The 21,922-nt window shown below is 41.4% G+C and overlaps 1 protein-coding gene and 1 long non-coding RNA gene across 4 annotated transcripts in view; both read left to right on the forward strand.

Moving 5' to 3' along the window:
- LOC119845693 overlaps positions 1–11,861 on the forward strand; it is a 15,714-nt gene extending 3,853 nt beyond the window's left edge. The window contains exons 2-3 of the long non-coding RNA XR_005289690.1: positions 10,344–10,428; positions 11,311–11,861. This is a non-coding gene — a long non-coding RNA (uncharacterized LOC119845693). The remainder of the gene's footprint in view (positions 1–10,343; positions 10,429–11,310) is intronic.
- Positions 11,862–19,965: 8,104 nt separating this feature from the next.
- GLRA2 (glycine receptor alpha 2) overlaps positions 19,966–21,922 on the forward strand; it is a 169,865-nt gene continuing 167,908 nt past the window's right edge. Inside the window, exon 1 of one of the 3 annotated variants that reach the window (XM_038413744.2) lies at positions 19,966–20,687. In XM_038413744.2, coding sequence (XP_038269672.1) covers positions 20,620–20,687 — 68 coding nt within the window. In that variant the 5' untranslated portion in view covers positions 19,966–20,619. The remainder of the gene's footprint in view (positions 20,688–21,922) is intronic. The other 2 variants (XM_038413753.2, XM_038413788.2) reach the window with 2 other exon arrangements.

The following is a 21,922-nucleotide window of genomic DNA, read 5'->3' on the forward strand; positions in this document are numbered from 1 at the left end:
AGTAGCAGCCGTGTTAGTCTGTATTTGCAAAAAGAAAAAAAGGAGTACTTGTGGCACCTTAGAGACTAACAAATTTATTAGAACATAAGCTTTCGTGAGCTACAGCTCACTTCATCGGATGCATTTGGTGGAAAAAAACTTTCCACCAAATGCATCCGATGAAGTGAGCTGTAGCTCACGAAAGCTTATGCTCTAATAAATTTGTTAGTCTCTAAGGTGCCACAAGTACTCCTTTTTTTCTTTTTGCAAATACAGACTAACACGGCTGCTACTGAGTCCCATTAAAAGTGATTGTAGGCAGTAATACAGACAATTATTTCTGACTGCCTGGGCTGTTGATCCTTTCAGTTCAAGGAAACAATAAGAATATCTTCTGCCTTCATTCCATATCTTGTCCTGTTTAATTGACAGGCCTGCAATACTTACACTTTGCTGTGGATTGTGCTTTCCTGTCAAAAGATATTTTGAATTCAATATGTGGATTTACATTGTTTTGCTATTATGGTTAATTAGTGCTTCTTCCTGCAGATAGTTACAGAAATGTGAAAACTGAGGGGCTGGAGTTAATGTGGCTCTGGCTATAATAATCTGGACACTTGAGTTCAAATATTGCTTGGTGGCAGCTAACTGACAAATGTGTTTATCTTCCCGATCTAGTTTACAGAAGACATTACAAACCAGTATTCATTCCTCAAGCACAACAGCTCCATTGCCTCTGCGTTTTATCGCCCTTTTCAACTCAATCTTATTTGCTTCCACTTCCTAACCTCTGTTATCCCTAATTCTGAATTCTCTTCCCTTCCCACATCTCTCACATCTGCCTATTGCCTTCACAATACTGGCAGTGCATGTCACTACCTTTGCTGCAGCATGGCTGAAATATTCATTGTTGCTTAATCTCATAGACTTTAAGGTCTCCAGCAGTTGGGGATTTTTGCTACTATTTTCTTTCCAGAGCCAGATCAGAAGTGACAGTCTTTATACAACACCCCACTGTGTTCCCTTCAGCAAGAGGGTAAACTCCATTTCTCCAGCCCCTTCTTGATGAAAAGAAATTGTTTGGGAAGTCAAAACATTCCCATCTGTAAACCTGCCCTAAGTTTTGGGTTTGTAAAGAAACACACAAAAAGGTGAGTTTTTACCCAGTCTGGGGTTTTATTAGGAAAGTCATTTTCCTTCTTTATCTGCACCAGTCCCAGCACAGGTTCCAGGGATGAATTCCTACATGAGAACCCAGCCTTTACTTGTCAACTAATGATATTTAACATGGGAATTGACACGCTAAATATGGAAAACCACAAAGCTAGTCCCATTTTAAGTGATACATGGGAAGCCCCTGGCAGAGGTAGGAATAAATCAAATCTCCTGACACCAGGCATTCATTCGCTTCTGTTCATGTGGAGGCAAACATCAGAATAAATAAGCATATGTGTTTTCAAGTAACAAGATTAACAGACAAAAAGTACAGAAGAATATCAGTGCTTTGTTCCAGGTGCCTTTTGAGAATGCAGGCTGTTCCGTACTGCCAGATTGATTCATCAAAATAAGTTGCTCTTACATGCTGCAGGCTTCGTTTCCAGAAATGCCAAGCACTCAAATATCATTGGAGTCAATGGGGATTGCAGATATTCCTTTGAAAATCAGGCCATAGCATTTCTCAAGGTGAGAAGTTTTAATTTCATCCCAAATGATCTTTAACACACAGTGAATTCAGCTAGGTTAAAAAAAAGTTCTCTTTATTAAAAATTTAAAAACCAGAGAAGCTGAACGTTTACTTACCATGATGTCCTTATTTACTTTACATAGCTTAGTTAAAAGAAACTGGATGGCTCTACAGATTCCTTAATGGTTATTTTATGCCAGTTTTGCATGGTAATGTATTCTCAGATCTGAGGCTGCTGTCTATAGCTCACTATCTAGAGAAATGCAAATTAAAGCCTCAATATTTCTGGAAAAAAGCTGTATAGCATCTAGTTGAAACTACATCTGCAGTATCTCTGTTTATCTTAACCATGTTTAACACTATAATTAAAACCAGTAGCGATGGTGCTTCCAGAACAACATTTTCAGGTCTGGGTAATATTTGAAATTCTACATAGGATGATGTATCTCTCTCCAGCTACTCCTGTTAATAGAGCAAACTGTCTGGGAACTAAACATCCCCAACAGTGCTATGAAAAATAACTTGTATATTTATAAAATATATAGCTATTTAATGGGGAAGGAGAGGAAGGGGAAAGGAATCTATAATCTTATTAGGAAAGCTTTTGGAACTAGTAGAAATATCACTGTTCACCAATTCACTGAAGCTGTTCCAGGGAACTCTCCCCAAAATCTTGCAGTTTAGAGCTTTATAAGTGACACAAGATTTGTACAGGACAGAGCATGAAGATGTAGCTGTTGGCAGTGTTCATGCTCACTTCAATTGATTCCAAAAGTCAGTTGATTCAGATCAGTATCATAGTTCTGCAAAACCAGCATGTGTTTAAAATATTTTTCTACATATTTTTGCCCAGGGAAGCTTGAATTCAAGAACGTATTTCAGATTATATATTTTGCTGATGGTGGAGTATTGTATTTCAGAGTGTGGTGGCAGAGAATGGCACAGATGCAGCTCTTTAGTTGTCTCTTAGATATAGAAAACTATCTGGGAACAAGGCTTCAGAAAGGGTCCACTATTTAACTGGATTGGTGCCTGTCCCTCTAACTGGAGTGGCATTAAAAATCACAAGTTCAGACTCATTAGTAATCCGGGAAAGGTGGTAAGAAATGGAAAACTGACTACTGCAAAACCAGTAAAAATCATCACAAATATTTTCCTCTGCAACTAATAGATAATGTATATTTTCATAATTGCCTTTAATACATTATGCATGTCTGACTGAAATATATGCACTTTTCTAACAGGAAAACAAATGCCACTTAAAACAAGAGGAATATCTTGGAGTGCAGTTTCAGTTAATTGATGCAAATTGTGCCTAAGTGCAGTGTGTTGTAATTTGCTATCAGAAGGAATAGCAGGCTTCATCAATGTGAATGATTCAAAGTAAAATGCATGGAGCATCACATCCAGTTGTGGTACCTCATTTCCTTGCTAATCTTGGTAATGTCATTTGTGTGCTGAGTTGTCTGGATCCAAATAAATTTGTCCATAGGTGTGCTCTAAGAGAAGTCTACGAATAACTAGGCAACTTTGAGATGCTCTTTCCTACTGAGGAAAATATTATAATTTTAAATTGGGCCTTCTGGAAATTCATCAGGAATACTTATGTGCAGGACTGAGCACCTTCAAGTTATTAAAAATGGCAATGCCCACTCATTACTTTGTGAATTGCCGCCCATTGTTTTGATGCACAGTCTGGAGTAGATCTTTCTTGGCTAAGCATTTTCATCCTTTCAGATGCTCAAATGTTGTAGGTTTCAGAGTAGCAGCCATGTCGGTCTGTATCTGCAAAAAGAAAAGGAGGACTTGTGGCACCTTAGAGACTAACAAATTTATTTGAGCATAAGCTTTCGTGAGCTGAATGCATCCGATGAAGTGAGCTGTAGCTCACGAAAGCTTGTGCTCAAATTTGTTAGCCTCAAGGTGCCACAAGTCCTCCTTTACAAATATTGTAACGAATCTTCTGGTTCATTACTGGGCACTATACAACATCCAGCCACCAGAGAGCTTCTAGAGCACAGGAAAAGGAAAGACCATGCTCAGGAGAAGTGAAAGCCAGAGGCTGCAAGAGCAGCAGGTGAGAGGCTGCAGCCTGGGAGCAGAGAGAAGCCTGGGGAGTAAGCCTTTTGGTTCCAGTTCCCAAGCTGTTAAGAACCTGATTATGCACTCTACAGACAAGAGAACAGTGTGAAGAGGTTATTCTTATACCCCTCTATTTTATGGCCTGGTTTGTCTCTGACTTTCAGTGAGAATTAGACTCCTGGGTGCCTAAATTTTGAAAACGGCACTCTGGACAATGTAACCCTACATCTATTTGTTCTGATTGTGTTTATAGGGGAAATTCTTCTCGCACTCTGAGAAGCAAAAATGACATCATACGTTAAATCTGATTATCATGGCATTTTAAAGCATTTATATTTTGGTACACATTAGGGAACATGCATACAGTTGTACTGTTAAGCTTAACCCTGCAGCCATTCTGAACAAGGAACTCCCATGAGCAATTTCCTTCTAAGCACTAAGTGGCTACAAAAGTCAGTTGTATCCCTTGTATAATATTTCAATTCACTTTTTCTCCTGCATTCTCTATACCAAGGGTAGACAAATGTACAGACCCTCCCAGACAAATACCAACAATCCTCAGAAGTTCAAGAGCAAGGGTGTGCCTGCCAGGACTCAGGGCTTTAGCCTAGTAGTGGGGTTAAGGGCTTCTGCCCTGTGGGGAGGGGGGTCTCAGGGCTTACTCCCTGTGGGAGGCACCTGCTGGGGCTTAGGGCTTCAGCTCTGTGGGGAAGGGGTCTCAGGGTTTCAGCCCCACTCCTGCTGGAGCCCTGGCAGGCATGAAGCCCTGGGATGCTCCTCCTTGCTGGGCAGAAGCCAGAGGTGATGCATGGGTGGAGGGGCACATAGGGTCACATGCCTCCCCAGGTTTACTAGGATGTGCTGGCCCCATCACATGGTGCCACCAGACCACCTCTCTGCACAGCAGCTGTTAGAGCCAGCAAGCTGGCAGCTGTAGCCATGGGGAGGAGAAGCAGCAGCAGCAAACATCTAGGAGCTGCAGGGAGAACTGCTGAGGATAAGGGGGGGTGTGCCTGGCAGTGTATAACTCAAGCTGTTGAAATTGTTACCCCCCAACTCTTGGCAGTCATCTCTGGCAGAAGCCCTTAACCCCAGCGTCCCACTTCAGGGCAGAAGCTTCAAGCTCTCCCATCCCAGTCAGATAGGCGGAGAATGGGGGGATGGGAGGGCTCAGCAAGCTGCACTCTAACTGACAGTGAGCCATATGCAGCTCACAAGCTGCAGTTTGGCCACCCCTGTTCTGTTTTTCATTAATGCAATAGAAACATAAATGTGCAGTCCTAGTGGACAACATCATAGCTCTAAACTCCCATGGCTTCCAATCAAAGCTGGGTAAATTGTTGTTCAATGCATTTTTCACCAAGAAATGCCCTTTTTTTCAGGGTTCAAAACTACTAGATCAGATCAGGTAGGGAAAATTTATTTGTAAGAGTTGAAACCTTTTCATTTTAACAATTTCATTTTGATTTTTCTCTTTAAAATGGCATTTTCGATTTTAAATATGGTGGCTTTAAAAAAGAAAACACAAAGGGTGAAAACCACCCGAAATGGCCAAATAAAAACAAAACTCGGTCAAATTCATTTTCAGTTGACTGAAATGTTTTGGTGACTCAAAATGAAACAAACAAAACTCACCCTATCCCCCTGCAAAAAAGTTTCAGGTTGACCTGAAACATTTCACTTGACTTGAAATCTTTTGTCAGATGAAAAGATCTGAAACAATTCATTTGTTTTGTTTTAAAAAATTTTTCCAGATGTTTTTGTTCAGTCACTTGTAGGAACCAAAAACCTCTGTAAAATAGGTGGATTTATTATAGGATGGATTTACTTCAAGAGTTCTTTATGGTTCCAGAAGGGGAAAGGTGGGCAGAGCTCAGCAATGAGCTGAGATCACTCTGTCCCTGGCTTCCTCTAAAGCAGTGTTTCTCAATGACTGGTCTGTGGACCAGCACCGGTCCCTGAGATTTCCCTGACACAGTTTAAGAATCAGCAAGCTGTTCCCTGGTACCAAAAAGGTTGAGAAACACTGCTAATAATTTTGTTAGTCCCCACTCCTTTAAAAAGGTAGCATTCCATGAAATAAGACATTAAAGTGCTGTCACAAGTTCAGTTCAAGACAGGAGATATTGCCCTGGAAGTTGAGGCAGCTTCTCAATAATTGGGATGGCTGGCAACCAACCCCCACTGTACTGGAAGCATCTACTTTCTTTATGTAACTGGCAGTGGTTCTTTTCTTTGGCAGCTGATCTGTGTGAAGCTCCAAGCCCTCATTCCCTGTCCCTCCACTCCATTGAAAATAAAGAGCAGATCACTGCAGGGACATCTTAAGTCTAGTCTTTACTACTGTATTATGTCAGCAGGAGAGCACTTTCTCATGGATGTACTTACTCCACCTCAACAACAGGTGGAAGCTATGTTGGCAGGAGAGCATCTCAAGTACCATCTCAGTACTGGTGGTTGAGCACAAGCAGTGCACTGCAGTTCAGTATTGGGAGAAAAAGTGCCTCTTTTTGATTGCAGACCCTTTGTTTTGTTTGGAGGGCATGTGAAATGGGATTCACTCACTGCAAGAGCAACTCCTACTGGCCAGGCATGGTGTAATGCCTTTCTTCCCATTTGGTACCCCCTGCTGATGACCACTCCATTGCTGCTGAGTACTAACTTCCTGTAGTACACAGTGCTTCTGTGCAACTCACCCCTCAGGCTAAGTTTCTACATGGTCCCCGCCCTCTGGGGTATCAATCTCATTGGACCAGCTGTTGATGGCCCTTCCCAGTGGCTGATAGGGGAACCCAAGCCCTCCCACTACACTGGGTTCCAGCCCAGCGACCCTATAACCATCAGCCATGGTCTACACCATTCCCTTCCTTGCTGTGGTTTTCCTGGGCTTCTTTGTACCCTGCTTTCTAAGGCTTTCATTCTCCACAGTTCCTCTGGGGTTGACTCTTCCATGACTGGGATCCCAGAGTTTATTCTTCCCCCGGGTTTCCTCCTCACAATCTCTCCGCTTGCAGCAAATGACTGCAGACTCTTCCCCTACCTCCCTCCTGTTAGTATAAACTTCCTCTCTTTATTCTTCTCCCATCTTCTTCCCCCAGCTGGGCTTCATCCACTATTAGTATTTATAAATCCCTGGGCCTTCCTTTAGGTACAACTGTGAAGATTAATTGGCCTCTTCCAGGCCAGTGCTAGTGTGGGGGTAAATACCCCATCACAGCATGTCTTATACGTTCAATAGATGGCAGTCTTTATTCTAGGTCGTACAGACCCAATGCCATAGCATGGTATTAGGAGGAGACAGTGCTACTGGAACTGCCATCATTTGGATGAGGCATAATACTCTGATCCTAAACAACTGTGGTCATTTAAATATTCTTCAGCTGTTAATCGGAATAGGACTGTTAACCCCAACCAGCAGGATCCCAACTGGATAATTCTGTTCTGCTTACCTACATTCCTCCTATGTGCTGTAGCTCAAAAGCTTATGCTCAAATTTGTTAGTCTCTAAGGTGCCACAAGAACTCCTTTTCTCTTTGCTGGAGTAGGTACTTTTCCTGTCCAGAACTGTTGTATGGTGTTACTATATACTGACCATGCAGATGTGGCTGCATTTTAGTGGCAAGTGAACAGATCCTTGTGCATAGATAGATATAGCGTGTACACTTTGTGTATAATGGGATCTCTGGATGAAAGGGAGTAAAATTCAGTGGGAGTTGAGTGCCCAGTGTTAGGATCTAGATATTCAGGCCTGTCTGTAAAGGCCTGTACTCTAAGAATTTAGGTGCATTCTTATCACTTAGCTAGTTACAGAGGTATAAAAGAATCAAAATCACTGTGTGCCCGTGTAAGGGCCTTCTCTCACTGACAGTCTTACTGAGGCCCTGTTCTTAGGCTAAGGCCTCCGGCTAAGCAGCAGAGGCAGCCATGAGCTGGGAAGCGACCGCTCATGTCCTCACTAGTCACATTGAAATAAGGTGCTATTGGGCCGTTGGGCATTATCAGGACAGGATTGTATTCCTATCACCTCCAGAGAAAGGGAAGTGCCTAGAAGATGTAAAAGGAAACTTAGTTTGATAGCATCCTGTCTGGCAAGTTTCAGAATAGCAGCCGTGTTAGTCTGTATTCGATGAAGTGAGCTGCAGCTCACAAAAGCTTATGCTCAAATTTTAGTCTCTAAGGTGCCACAAGTACTCCTTTTCTTTTTGTCTGGCAAGAACTCGCTTATCAATAGCTGGGAGGCGAAATCCTCGCTTCTGTTTTCTATCACTGTAGTCCCCATTTCCCTATTGTTTGTCTGTATAATCTGTCTGCTGTGTAATTTTGCTGGATGTAAACTAAGGTTGTGGGATATAATTGGTTAAATCATGTTAGGATTAGTTAGTTAAATATCAAGAAAATGATTAAGGTATAGCTAAGCAGAACTCAAGTTTTACTATAGTCTGCAGTCAGGAAGTAAGGACGGAGGGGATGGGAACAGGGAATGGAGGTGGGGAAATTGGAATCGTTTTGCTGGGGTGGGGGGGAATGGGAATAGGGACATAAGTAAGGTTCTGTGGTGTCAGAGCTGGGAAGGGGGACGCTAAGGAAGGAAACTGGAATCATGCTTGTCTGAAGTTCACCCCAATAAACATCTAATTGTTTGCACCTTTGGACTTCGGGTATTGTTGCTCTCCTTTCATGCACAAAGGATCAGGGAAGTAGGCGGGTGAAGGAATAACCCCCTAACACCCAGTCCCTTAGGCTCCCAGTGTATATAACTAATACTACAACAAGGAGGCAGCTTCCTATCTCAATAGTGTGTTTTCATTATCCATGTGTATTATGAAGGTTGGGGTGGCTTGGACTGTCCCTTCTTGCAACACAGCTGGAAATAGCAGGACCACATTTATCAATGAACTCATTCAGCATTCCATGAATGGCCTAACTTCTGTAATAGGGGAAGAGGGCTCTGTATCATGTCATATAGCCAAGGTGCCTGTTACACTATGAGGCTATCTCAGATCTTTTCTGTGGATTATGCTTAATTCTTTGCCATGAGCAGCACTGGCTTTGGGGACTGAGTGACAGCCTAGCATGTGACTAAAGGGGCAGATTGGTACTTCACTGTTTTTATTTCTTTATTTTCAAAGACAGATTTCTCTCAATCTGTTGCAGCAAGGCAGTTTGTCGGACCTAATGTTTTGTGATGTTTTGCAGCATATCCATGACCTTACGAATGATGCTCAGTCACTAAGAAGGAAATTAAGTGACAAAAGATTGTGTTCCCAAGAAAACACAAAACAAAACTGTTTGCTAACTGAAAAATGCTTACATTGGTAGCCAAAGTAATGTGTTTGTGTTTAAGGGGATGTTACAAATGTAAAAAACATAAATGTCTAAATTCCCTTCTGTAACCCCCAGGGTGAACCTGAACTCTAGTTGAAGGCAATAGACAGGCTCCGCTTGACTTCAGTGAGGTGGATCAGGACCTAAATCCCAGAACTCCTACTGATTTTAATGAGTTGTACGCAAGGCCTTGATGAGCTTATCCCTGCATATTAGGAAGGAGAATTTAGCCTGAAAACTAAAATAACTTTTTTAAAAATTCTTTACCATGCTTCTGTAAAAATATTTTCAAAACTTATTTAAACAATTATTCATGAGTTGAATGTTCAACTGGTTTTATGTGGGTAAAATTTCCCTTAGAAATTCCACTTCTTGCACTGGAATTGGCTAGTGAAGTAATGGGAAGATTTGGGCAGAAGACTCATAAAATCTTTTTTTAAATTATGTGCATTGCATATTTACAAAAATATCACAAATGCCACATAAGCCTTCAGAGTAAAAACAAAGTATGAATAGACTTCTTTAGTGCTGCTCTAAAGGGACCATTTCTGTCCACTGGGTGGATAAATTAATTTCAGTTTTTAAATAATGAAAGAAGTCTTCCAGATAGGCTTGAGCTTTTAGTGAATACCACAGCTTGATATGGACTGAGATACTTTTTACTACCCATCTAGGTTTAAGCATTTTAAACAAATGCCATAATAGTTGGAGAGGCTTCAGCAGATATGCACCAAAGAAGATCTGTCTAAACAAGAAGAATTCCTTTTCTTTGCCTTAACCTCACTGCTGTCTGAGAGAATGATCTTTGTTTTTCTAGTGTGTAAACAATTAAAGGATAGATATGAAAGAATCCACAATCTCTCTGTAGGAGCCTCTTCTCTCAGTATATACTGTGTAACGAATGCATAATTTATCTATTCTCTCTAAAGTGCCACAAGTACTCCTTTTTCCTTTTGCCAATACAGACTAACACAGCTGCTACTCTGAAACCTAATTTATCTGTGTCAATAGTTATTGTCAATAGTAATGCACTGTGGGGAGGGGAGAACAAACTTTTTAACTTTTGGTAACTCTTCACCAGACCTTATTGTTTCTACTCTGTAGACTACTAAATACACTGGTCTAATATTTATAAGTCAAACTTAGGTTGATACTGCAACAATGAGTACAATGTTGTTGATGCAGATTTTGCTTGGTTGCTTAATTATTTCTCAAAGGTAAGAGGTTAGCACACATCTTTTATAATGCATTTTTCTTCTGTCATCTCTGTAAGCTGTTACTCAATATTGCTGCTGCCAGAGGACATCACCAAATGTGAGAAGAGACCAGTTGATATTTTAAACCTTTTGAACATTGAGGTAATTTTTTTGTTTGGAATTTTAAGTTAAGAAAATGTACAGGTTGCATAGTTAAGCACTAAAGTCAGGAAATGCACAGGCAGCCTTCATTTTGCTCCACTATGCATATGTTTTTAATTGTATGGCTGTATACATCTCAAATAATACTTTTTATACACATGTGGATAGCAACGTGTGCCATTTTGTAGTACCATGTACTATTCTGTGTACGCTGGACAGAGTCCATGAATGTCATTTATATGACAAGTCCATAGTATGCCAATCTGACACAATAGTTAATAAATAACACGCTGCATAGCAGCTTTCATCTTTAGGTTTCAAAGTGCTTCACAGATATTGGTAGTCTGTGGTATTTCTGTATGCTGACCATACAGATATGGCTTCATTTCAGTGGTGAGAGAGAACAAACTTTGTGGAGCATAGTGAGATCTCTGGATAGCAGTAATATCTTAAGGGGGAAATAAAGGAAACTGAGATCCAGCAAGGATAAATGACTTGCCCAAGCTGGTGGCAGAACCAGGGATAAATCACTGCTTTATGTTCTAATGCTTATTCCCTTGCCCTAGCCACACCAGAGATAGAAAAGTTCGATGTTATAAAGTTTATGAATAGTTATCACTCTAAAATTAATAATTTAGATGATACTTTGCAGGTCACCTTTTAAGCATAGAGAAAACTAATTTTGAACATCCAAACCAGTGATACTAAGCCTGTGCCTCAAGAACCACCAAAGATTTCCTAGGGTCTTTCATCCTATTTTGATATTTAATGGGAGTTCTTATCACTGGAATACTCACAACTCTGCTTGGTGCCTGTGAGGTAGTGGGGGTTATTGGGAATAATTGGAATGAAGGCACTGAGATCACTCCTTTTCCTTCCTAGCTGCCAGAGGAAGCACAGAGAAAGAGCCCTCCATCCCCAGCAGCCAGAACTGTGGGGAGAACACACATGGACACCCATCCCTCCTGTTTGTTAAACAACTGAAGGTTGGAGAGAGAAAATGAGAGGAGACATTATGTGGAATCAGGCCATGAAGAACCACAAAATCAGTGTTTCATTGTAATTGTGTCTTGATATTGAATAAATACTGAACATTCAGTTGGACTGTGTGACAAAGAAATATCATGGCACAAACATCACAAGGCAAGGTCAGAATATCACTCAGCAAGGTTTTTCTTTTTTTAACATTCTGGGACACTATACAGATATAGTAGCACCCATATTTTGGATTTACTGGGGCATACATAATCTTGATTAGAACCAGGACAACTGCACACAATAGCACAGACTCCAACATGACTAATTATCTAAATCATTCATATTTTGTACTACTATTGTTTTTGGCATGTTCTTCACCAGGCATAAAAAATTAAAAGAGCAGTTTAAGGAAACTCTTGTAATGCGTTTACAAATAAATTAAGCTTTGCCAGTCATCTTCTGTCTGTAAACATGATTACACCATTCTAGACCTCAACATACTTAAGACTTGATAGGATGCCATATTGCAAAGACAATTTAAATGTTGTGACTAAGCTCAGTGAGCATTAAAAGGAGTAAAGTTTAAAACATTTTGTTGCAAATCAGTGAAGATGCAGATTTGATTAAAATATCAAAGTCCAAGATTTACAGATGTCAGTATCACAACACAGGCATATTTAACTTGATGGCTTTAAGGAAAGACTGTATAATGTGTGGCATGGATTACTAAAACATTTTTGGTGTTTACTAAAATTACTAATCTACAGTACAAAGCAAGATCTGTACATCAGATCAATGTAAAACAGCTGGAGCAAAGTAATTACTGGAAATGAAATCAAGAACTGTGACAGTTTTCATGTACATATGAACTAGAATCCTAGGGTTTGCTAGATAAATCATCCTAATAGTCTGATATACCAGAATTCTTTGTTAGCTACCCAATCAGACGTATGTTAGACACTTGCTGTAGTTTTTGAACTACAGGGGTATGAATAGCAGTGCACACCAAAGGGCTGTGCTGTAACTCCCCTGTGTGGATGCTGCAGGTGGTAACTAAAAGGTTCCTAGTTCACATTACCAAAAAGGATTACCTAAAGTGAACTAGGAACCCTTTCATTTACAACCATAGTGTCCACATAAGGGAATTACAGCACAGCCCTTTGGAGTGCACTGTTATTCACAGCTCTGTAGTCTGAACTGTGGGGCAGTGTATACAATTATACAAAAAAAATTGTATCCGATGTTTCCACTCACTTGAGATGAGCCATATTTGGTAGAAAGGCAGCTTCTTAACATTCTCCTGGTATTTACTATGGGCTAGATTGTGACTTAGACTGCAAGCCCATGAAAAGGGAATAAGATTCCCAATCCCTGCCAACCAGACAAAGTGTGTAAAAGTAAACAGGGTTGCCTGCTTATTCCCTCCCCAGGGAACCGCTGCAGGGGGACAGGGAATGAGCAGAGCTTTGGCTCCACCTTCCCTGCATCTTGAACCAGCATAGTGCAGGGGGATAGTAACTTGGATTGCTGAGTGTTAATAAAGGTGCCTCAGTGGGAGGGGGAAAAATTACTGCTGGTCTACACCAAACTACTTTTAGATATCATGGCCCATTTCCCTCCAAATCAGCAAATACTTTCTAAAGTGAAGAAGGCTCAAGCTTCATAAGAGATTTGCAAAGCACCCACCTAGGCATCACCTAAGGGGATGTCTACATTGCAATAAAAGACCCACAGCTGGCCTGGGTCAATTGGCATGGGCTTGGGTTACAGGGCTATAAAATTACAGTATAGACATTTGGGCTTGGGCAGGAATCCAGCTTCTGAGACCCTGTGATGGGGGAAGAGTTAAAAAATGCAGCTTTCTATCCTTTCTCAGGAATCTGGGAGATCAGAAGATTTCTTGGGCCAGATCCTCACTTAGTATACATCAGATTAGCTCCATTGAAGTCAATTTATACAAGTTCAGGATCATACCTTTTTAGTTTAACTCAAACATTTCTGTTCTAGCACGTCTATTAAAGGTCATATATTGGACTTGATTATTTTTCTATTTGACTCTTTGGGCCTCATCTAAAGCCCACTGAGATCAATGGAAAGGCTACCAATTGCTTTCAATGGTCTTTGGATCAGACCCTTTCTCTAGTCTATAGCAGACCGTGCACACTTAGAGTCAGATCCTCATCATCAGCTCTGAAATGGTACATTTTTACTGTGATCAACTGAGTGATGTCAGTTTACCTCAGCTGGGCGATCTGGCTTTTAATGTAAGTCCATGATTTTGGCCTCCTTTTTAATCCAGTCACACCTTTTACATTTTTCTTTTTAATTGCAATGACTTTTATATTAAACAGTTTCAAGATGCTCTAGATGACTTTTGACCCAAATCATATGAATTCATTTATTTCTGCCTCTGAACTTTTGAGTTTTATTAAGAATGCAATGTCTTTTTGAAGTTGCTTCAGAAACATACCACAAACAGGTGTGTGGTTTTTAAATGAGACCTCGATAGTAGAACATGTTACAGCCTATTTCTTATCATCATTTCCCTAGGCACTCCTCTGTGATAAGGATGTGGAGGGATGATGTCCTGAGGCCGAATTGCATGTGACGAGATTGTGTATTCTTTGAGGTGTAAAGAAATTTTATATGTCGGAATACTATGAACCCTTCATCAACACTAAGGTTCGGTATTATTCAAGTTTTAGAATCACAGATACAGATGTAAAACTTCTTCTACTAGAAGGAGCCTTCCACTGTAGGTTGCTTAATAACTGATGTCCGTCCGTGATTGTTTGTGATAAACTGTGTAACTATTTTCTGACTATGCTTTGTAAAATAGTCAAATAGTTCATAGACCTTTCATGGAAATACAGTGGTTTCCTGTCAATAGTTCATCAAAATTAGATACAACTTCCCCCCTCGCTATCTGATTATCAGCATTCAAAATTCAGTACAACTTTTCATGGTCTGTTTTCAAGTTTTGAGTTGTTGGTTTAGTTGGATTTTGTCATATGGTTAAGTCGTATGTTGTTTCTTACTCAAGCCAATCAGGCATCAGGATCTACCTAAGTTGCTCAGGAAGGTCAGCAGAAGCCATTTGGACTTTGATTTTTCATGCTTTTGTAGAAAAATGGGGACAATGTATGCTCCCTAAAGATGCCAGAAGAGGAAATAGAGCTGCAAAGAAGCCAAGGAGGGAAGCAGGTGATGAACCTCTCCCTCTCATGAAGACAACATGAGGTTGGGGGTTAGTAGGTTGTCAGACCTGTTGAAGCAAGGGAGATTAAGTGCTTTGCTGAATAGGGGTAGATTTAAGCAAGTTTTAAATCTTATGGTGAATCAGGATCATTGTACTCATAGTGGAAAGAGGGAATTTATAAGGGAATACTCTCTCTATAGTCTCATTGACAGAGATTTTTTTCCCCTTGATGACTTGCCAGTTAAACACAACCTCCCTGTGTCCATAATCACAAAACTATACCAAAGTTAAGAAGGTATTTCACAGAATAGCTGATTAGCATAAGGATAAAATCTGGACCCTTTCCCACTACATATTTAGCTCTAGATTGTGGTTCTTCCTCATGAATGGAGATGAATGGAGCAGATTGGTCCCCTGGGTGTGTCAGAGCTGCTCTGCAGGCCAGTGTGTTAGTATGCATGTCAAAAGAAAGATGTGGTCAGGATGCTATATCTTCCACTCCTCACCTCTTTCTTGGAATCCTGCTTTCTATATCACAGAGGATATCAGGACTGCCCCTGTAGAGCTAGAAAGTGTGTGTGTGTGTGTGGGGGGGGGGAAGCTTCTTGACTGCATACAGAAATTTTGAAAGGGAATATATCTAAAATATACTGTATCAGGTGACAGATCACATCAGTTGCTAGTGAAGGAAACACAAATCTGCATGCACAGATCGTGTAGCAATTAATTAAAATGTTCTCAAATATTTAAAAAAATCCCTCTTCTCTCCAACACTAGCATGATGCTAAAATGGCTGTGCTTAGATACAAAATGACAAATACTATAAGAATAAATTAATAGTAGGAATATACAGATCCTGTGGGAATGTGGAATTATAAAGTAATCCTGGAAGAAGCACTTAGAGGGCTCAGTCTTGCAAGGTCCTGACCAATGTGTTGAGAATCCTCAACTCCCATTGACATCAGAGGGAGTTGAGGGCACTCAACATGTCACATGAGCGCTCAGCACCTGGCACAGTGGAACCCAGAGAGAGTAAATAAGGTAACAGGAGCGTGGCGTCTGTTTAGTTGTGACCTGTTTATATTATTTTTTTATTCTCCTCTGTGTAACATGAGGAAATAATGAGGAAGGGTGACTCCGTAGAGTATTAGTCAGAGCTAAAGCATATTCCTAAAAAGAAAATCATCATGTATTAAAAACGTTTGCAATAAGTGTCACCACAATTAATGGCCGAGCAGCCTTAGAGAGGGTTCCTTTCAGATTCAATGATCTGTTTATACAGCACCATAGGTTTGCATGGAACGTTAGAGAAATGGAAGGCCCCAAGGAGATTACATTCTAAAAGCTTACCCTGCATCTAACGCAGTTGTTCATTGGTGTAGAGGGAATAAGGAGCTCTTCGATTAAGGGTTGCCCCAGTAGCAACCTCTGAACACAGGGGCGTGTAGAAGAAGCTGCCAAAGTTGTCCCCTAGGAGCAATTCACCAGAAAAGGGATAGAAAGTGTCCCATCATGTGCTGATGAGCCAGCCAGGCAGGGTCAAGAGAAGTGCACTGTGCTCCTTGAAGGTAGAAGTTACTCTCCCGAGAACAGCAGAGGAAGCATTGGGAGGCATTGCGTGTGTCTGAGCCAGAATGTTTCCCCTGTGATTTATGGTGCTCTATACCACCCCTCACAAGAGGGTAGGCCTTAAAGAAACGATCCATTTCTAGACAAATGATAGTGTGGGGCATATCTACATGGGGGCACTCAAAGTTAAGATGAATCAACTAAAGGGGTGAAGTCTATGTGCACTGAGTGTCACCCCCCTGTGTGGACACTTCCATTCAGGGTTAAAGTGACCTTAGTTCCCTGTAATTTAAATCTTCCTCCACTGAGTGAGAGTACTGGGGGGGATGGGATGTTAAAACACTTTAATTTATGCTAATTGACTTCACACCTTTAGCTGATTCACTCTAAACTTTCCTGACTGTCCCTATTTCATTGCCCTCTATAGAGGGAGGGAGAAACACTTGCAGTGATGACTGACCCTCTCTCCACCATCGCCTCATAGGAGAGGGGGACATCCATGCATGGAAGGTCCTCTCTATGTATGAATGATGGTAGTATGCCCTGAACCCTAAGACAGAGATCCTAGCTGTTTTGAGTTGCTCAGATAAATAGAGCTATGCACATAAAATATGCTATTATCTTATTATATTTTGTTATTAAACTAAATTTTAAAACATTTATGCACTTTTTTTTTATTCAGCCCTTCAATGTATTCCGTCCTTAATCAGAAAAAACTCTCATTGAAATTAGCAGGAACTTTTCCTCACAAAGGACAGACTAAAACCCTGATAAAAATTTAAGGATTTGATCTGTTGCTATGCCTCTTGTGACATTTTTACACATACTTTTTTTTTTTTTATTGTAATTGAGGACAGGATATTTGGAGGAATGTTTTGAGAAAAACAGCTGAGAAACACAAACAGCTGTTAAGAGACATGGCTTGGAAAAACTTGGCTAGTTAAAAAGGTACAGAATTAGTTACCATTTATACACTTAAAGTATCAGTTGCTATGTCTTGAATGTATATCTATACATCTGCCTGCCCCTAAAAGCAATAGTTATGTCACAAAAACTATTTAGATACCCTCCGCAAAGAGATATCAGAGGTAGGCAATGATTTCTTTGGGATGACATCCACAAACATTCCTGAGATTCCTCACATTTTTAAGCAGGTGGCAGTGTAGGTTAAAGAGACATAATAGATATTTCCTGTTATTGGAAGAAGTTGTTACTTCACAATTTCCTTTAGTCCAAATTTTTAGGAATAATTTACCTAGCATTATCACAGTTTTCAGAGTAGCAGCCGTGTTAGTCTGTATTCGCAAAAAGAAAAGGAGTACTTGTGGCACCTTAGAGACTAACAAATTTATTTGAGCATTAGGGTTAAATAAACAAATTTGTTAGTCTCTAAGGTGCCACAAGTACTCCTTTTTTTTTTCTAGCATTATCAGCAACTCCCTGCCTGAGAGTGGGAGCTAGGAAGGCATTCTGAAATGTATGCCTTTGTCTAAGGAGAGAGGAATTTGACTATGTTACGATATTTCCAGGAGAGTCTCCCAGACAGCGCTTCCCAGAATGAGAAACCACAGTACCAAACATATGGCTTCTCTTAATACCATTTTAATCAGAATTATCTGCTGGAGGTATTGTTGGATGTCTGAGTACAGTGATTCAGATATATTTGTGATATGTTGTTAGATATTGGTGGTAGTGATTTTAACAAATACATGAAATGTCAAAGACAGAGTGTACCGGACCTTCCAAACTGCAGCTGATGTTGTTGCCCTGATGGAGAAAGAGGGGAGGGAATTGTGTTAGGTTTATATTTGTACATTTTATTTCTTTTGTGGTCTTTTAGGACAGTTGTTGAATTATCATAAAGGAGCAGAAAATCAATGACTGGTAACTTCTGTGCCTGGCCAATAAGTCAATTTTTTTTAAATGGTACGGTATCTGACTAAATACAAACAACTATTTCCAGTTTAATGAATGATGCTAAATAGCCTTGATCCCTGACTAACTTGGGAACACAGCAACAGCTCTTCATAGGCAATTTTTAAAGATGATCACAATCATTAGAAAAAATGTATCATAAACTGTGGCTTTTTTTCACATCAAAGGGAATGAGAAATATCTTTGTATTCGGTGTTTAAAATTTTTTTTCTGGGAACCTATTTAAAGGAGTGAAATAGTGTTTCTGGTGAACTGAGTTCATGGAGGGAAAGGAGGACAAGGATATAGCTGGACATAAAGCTGTGGTAGGAAAAGTAACTTGTTTGGGAGGTGTCAAAGGGGATAAATGCCTTTTCCTTCTCCATTGATTGATTGATTTTTTTTTTTTCAGAATTCTAACATAGACAGCAGGTTCCAATAAATTCATTTATTTACCTAAAAGAAATTACTGGACTATTTCTATGACAGTTATAGACTCCATCCTCAAGTGTGCGGGGCCTTGTTCAGGGCACCTATGAGGGTCAAAGCTGATATTGTGCTACCTTTGTACCCCCTCCCCCGCTGCTGAGACCACCTATGGACTACTTCAGTCCCTGATGCCCTTCAGGGCTGCTCTAACGTGTCCAAGCTTGTAACAACCTCAGAAATGCCATCACAGCAGTGATTAGCAATTACTATTACTATTCTTGTTAGCTCTCTATGTACCTCAGATGCACCAAGTGACGTGGTACATCTTCGCTGTATTAAGTTCTCAATCCCACCAGGCCTCGCTCCACTTCATCACATGAAGACATAACAAATAAATAAACAATACAGGATCTGGAAGATGCCTTGGACAGGGCCTGGGACCTGGGCTCCATCCCTGGCTCTGTCACTGACCTGTCGAGTGACTTTTGGTAAGTCTATTCACCTTACCTTCTGTGGGAATGAAAGGCAAGAGAAGTGGGGGAGTGGATGAAGGAACCACGTCACCTGTCTCTTTCCTCACAAGGGGCAAACTGCCCCTTGCTGCTCCTACAAATGCTCTTGGAGGGCTCTTCCCCCCCTGCCCTCCTAGCGCTCAGGTCGTGGGGCCCCTTCCCTCTTTCTCATAAAGGCCAAGAAAGGGCCCTTTTCTGGCTGGAGCACACAGGGGGGCTGCATTCCTGCCCCACAGGTAACCCTTTTGCACCTACAGCCTTCAGATACCTGGGTAGAGGTCAGGGGCTGCTCTTGCCTGCCCTTTCCCCCTGGGACCAGGGGGCGGCTGTTTTCTTCCCCCTCTCCTGGAGCCCGGGAGGGGGCTGAGGGCCACAGCGGCAGGGTGATATTTTTTTTGCCTCTTCCTTAGGAGACCCAGAGCAGGAGGCAGCTTCCCCAACCTTCTCCACCAGGGCCTGGCAAAGGGGCCTCCTCTTCCTCCCCTTTCCCTAGGGCCGGTGACCCATCCTGTCCTTACCCTTCCCTTCTCCACAGAGGCCAAAGCAATGGAGGCCCCTGCTGCTTCTGGAGGGAGGGCCTTTACCTGCCGCCCCCATCCAGGCCCCCTCTGCCCTGCCCTTCCCCCCCCCCCCCGGCCGTGTTCTTCCCCTAGGGCTGCCCCCTGCTCAGCCCGTGGGGTGGACGGGCCAGGGCAGCGTTCCCAGCCGAGTTCCCCCGTTGCCAGCCCGCTTTGCCGCTCTGCCCTGTCGCCCTCCTCTCCCAGGACAGCCGGGCACGGGCGAGGCGAGCAAGCTCGGCAGCCTCTGCCGGCAGGCGCCGGGCGCAGGGGAATGGGGCCCGTGCGATTCTGTAGCACACGGGGAGGCGGCGGGAGAGTTAGTCACTGGGGGGGTGGCTCTGAACCCGAGTCACGTTCTGTGCTTGCTGCCCCCCCCCCCCCGGCCGCCGGAGAAAGATGCATGCGCCACAAGCGGGGCTCGGAGCTGTCCAAGTGCTGAAATCTATAGGCAGGGTGAGCTCCCGTCTCTCTCATTCCGGCACAGGAGCGTAGCTTTTTCTGCAGCCCACACCAATCATTCCCCAGCAATATTTACAACTCGCTGCCCGGAGGGGGGAAAGTGGAGCGGGGGGGGGGGGGGGAGGAAAGAAAAGAAACAGCCCCACGACGACTCATAGATACTGATTTCCGAAGCAAAAGGGAAATCAAACAAACCCACGGCAGACGGCTCTCCAGCGCGCCAGCGATTTCTTTTTGCATGATGTTCTTAAGATAGCAGGGCCGTTTTTATTTTATTTTTTTTTCATCATTCCGTAAAAGCAGCCGGGGGAACCACCGGTTCTGATGCTTTGTCTGTTTTGTGTTGGCTGCTGGGGATGAGCCTGGGTTTGACCTGACCATGATTCCGAGGACTGGCACTTCTTATTTTTTACCCCCAATTTGTAGACATCCAGATCTCCTCTTTTTGATTTTCAAGAAAATCAAATTATTGCTGGATTTGGGAATCTAGACAGCACAAGGTACTTGCCCCTGCTTCTCTCTGGAATCGTTTCTGGGATATTTTCCATAATCATCACACAAAACAGGAGGAATGAACGGGCAGCTAGTGAAAATTTTGATAGCCTTGTTTGCATTTTTCTTAGAGACAAACCATTTCAGGTAGGTGAAATAACTGTATGCTGATATTTACCAAAAGGTGTGGAAAACAGAGCTATATGCAACCACTTTATATTATCCTAGTTTATTTGCTACGTCTGAAAGTGTTTCATATTAGTGTTATATAGGCAATACCTTTTACACTGGAAGAGCCCCGTTGCTTGGTAACACACACAAAAATCCCAAGTTTGTGCAATACATTTTCCACTTCTGATTTAAAGACACGTTTTAATAATAACGTCTACATAGCTGAACAACATTTTCATTGTTTTTTTTTCCCTTTTGGAATGCAATTTACTCTCTCCACTCCCATTGGAAGTTATTTAGTAGGTTGCCTTGTTTTTTCCTCCCAAGCTGTGGGAAGGATTGAACCAGTTTTGTCAGGGATGTGGTGATTTGTATCTAGAGAACTAGCCCTCTGAATCTGGGAAGATCTTGAACCAATCAATAATTCTTTTACACTCCTTACTTCAAGTAGCAGTATATAGGAATGTTCTTGAAATTTCAAAGAAGGGAGGAGATATTGATTCAGTTATTGAGTTTTCCTTAGCATTCCAAAAAACCATTGGAAGGTTATTTGTCAAAGCAATGGTTCACCTGAGTTTTATTAATGTAATATGTTTGTGTGTGTACATACATATAAAAAGTGTGTGTACAGTGACAATGAAATATTATTTATATTTGCAAGTTTGGGATGACCACATCACTTAGCATGGTGGTTCCAAGTGGAAACACAAGTGATTTGTGTTAGGTCATTCCAAATAAGTATACTGAATGGCTATCCACTTTTTATTATTGTATATTACATTTTACCAGCTAAGTGGGGAATAATTTCTATCTTTGTTAAAATATCAAAGCAGTACCCTGTCATTGTCAGAAAAATGGAACCTGCAAAATATGGTGATAATATCACAGACGTTGAAGACGACATAGTATTCTAACAATTAAATATTTTAGTGGGGGAAAATAGTATTTATTTCCTTTAGATTTCAGATCATTATGTTTGGCTGTTTACAGATAGGTACTCACACATTGATGATAAAAAATAGTAACAAGAAATACTGCTCAAAGTGAATGATGTCTTTTGGGCACATATTTAAATACACCAATACTGTAGAAGACATTGTGATAGGATTACTTCTGATACCTCTCAGAGATTATATTAAAATATAAAACAGATAATTTAGGAACCAAAAGAATTAGTCATATTTTAAACTCACTGATTAAATAATGGTTAT

This window comes from Dermochelys coriacea, chromosome 1 (genome assembly GCF_009764565.3).
Source record: "Dermochelys coriacea isolate rDerCor1 chromosome 1, rDerCor1.pri.v4, whole genome shotgun sequence".
NCBI lineage: Eukaryota > Metazoa > Chordata > Testudines > Dermochelyidae > Dermochelys > Dermochelys coriacea.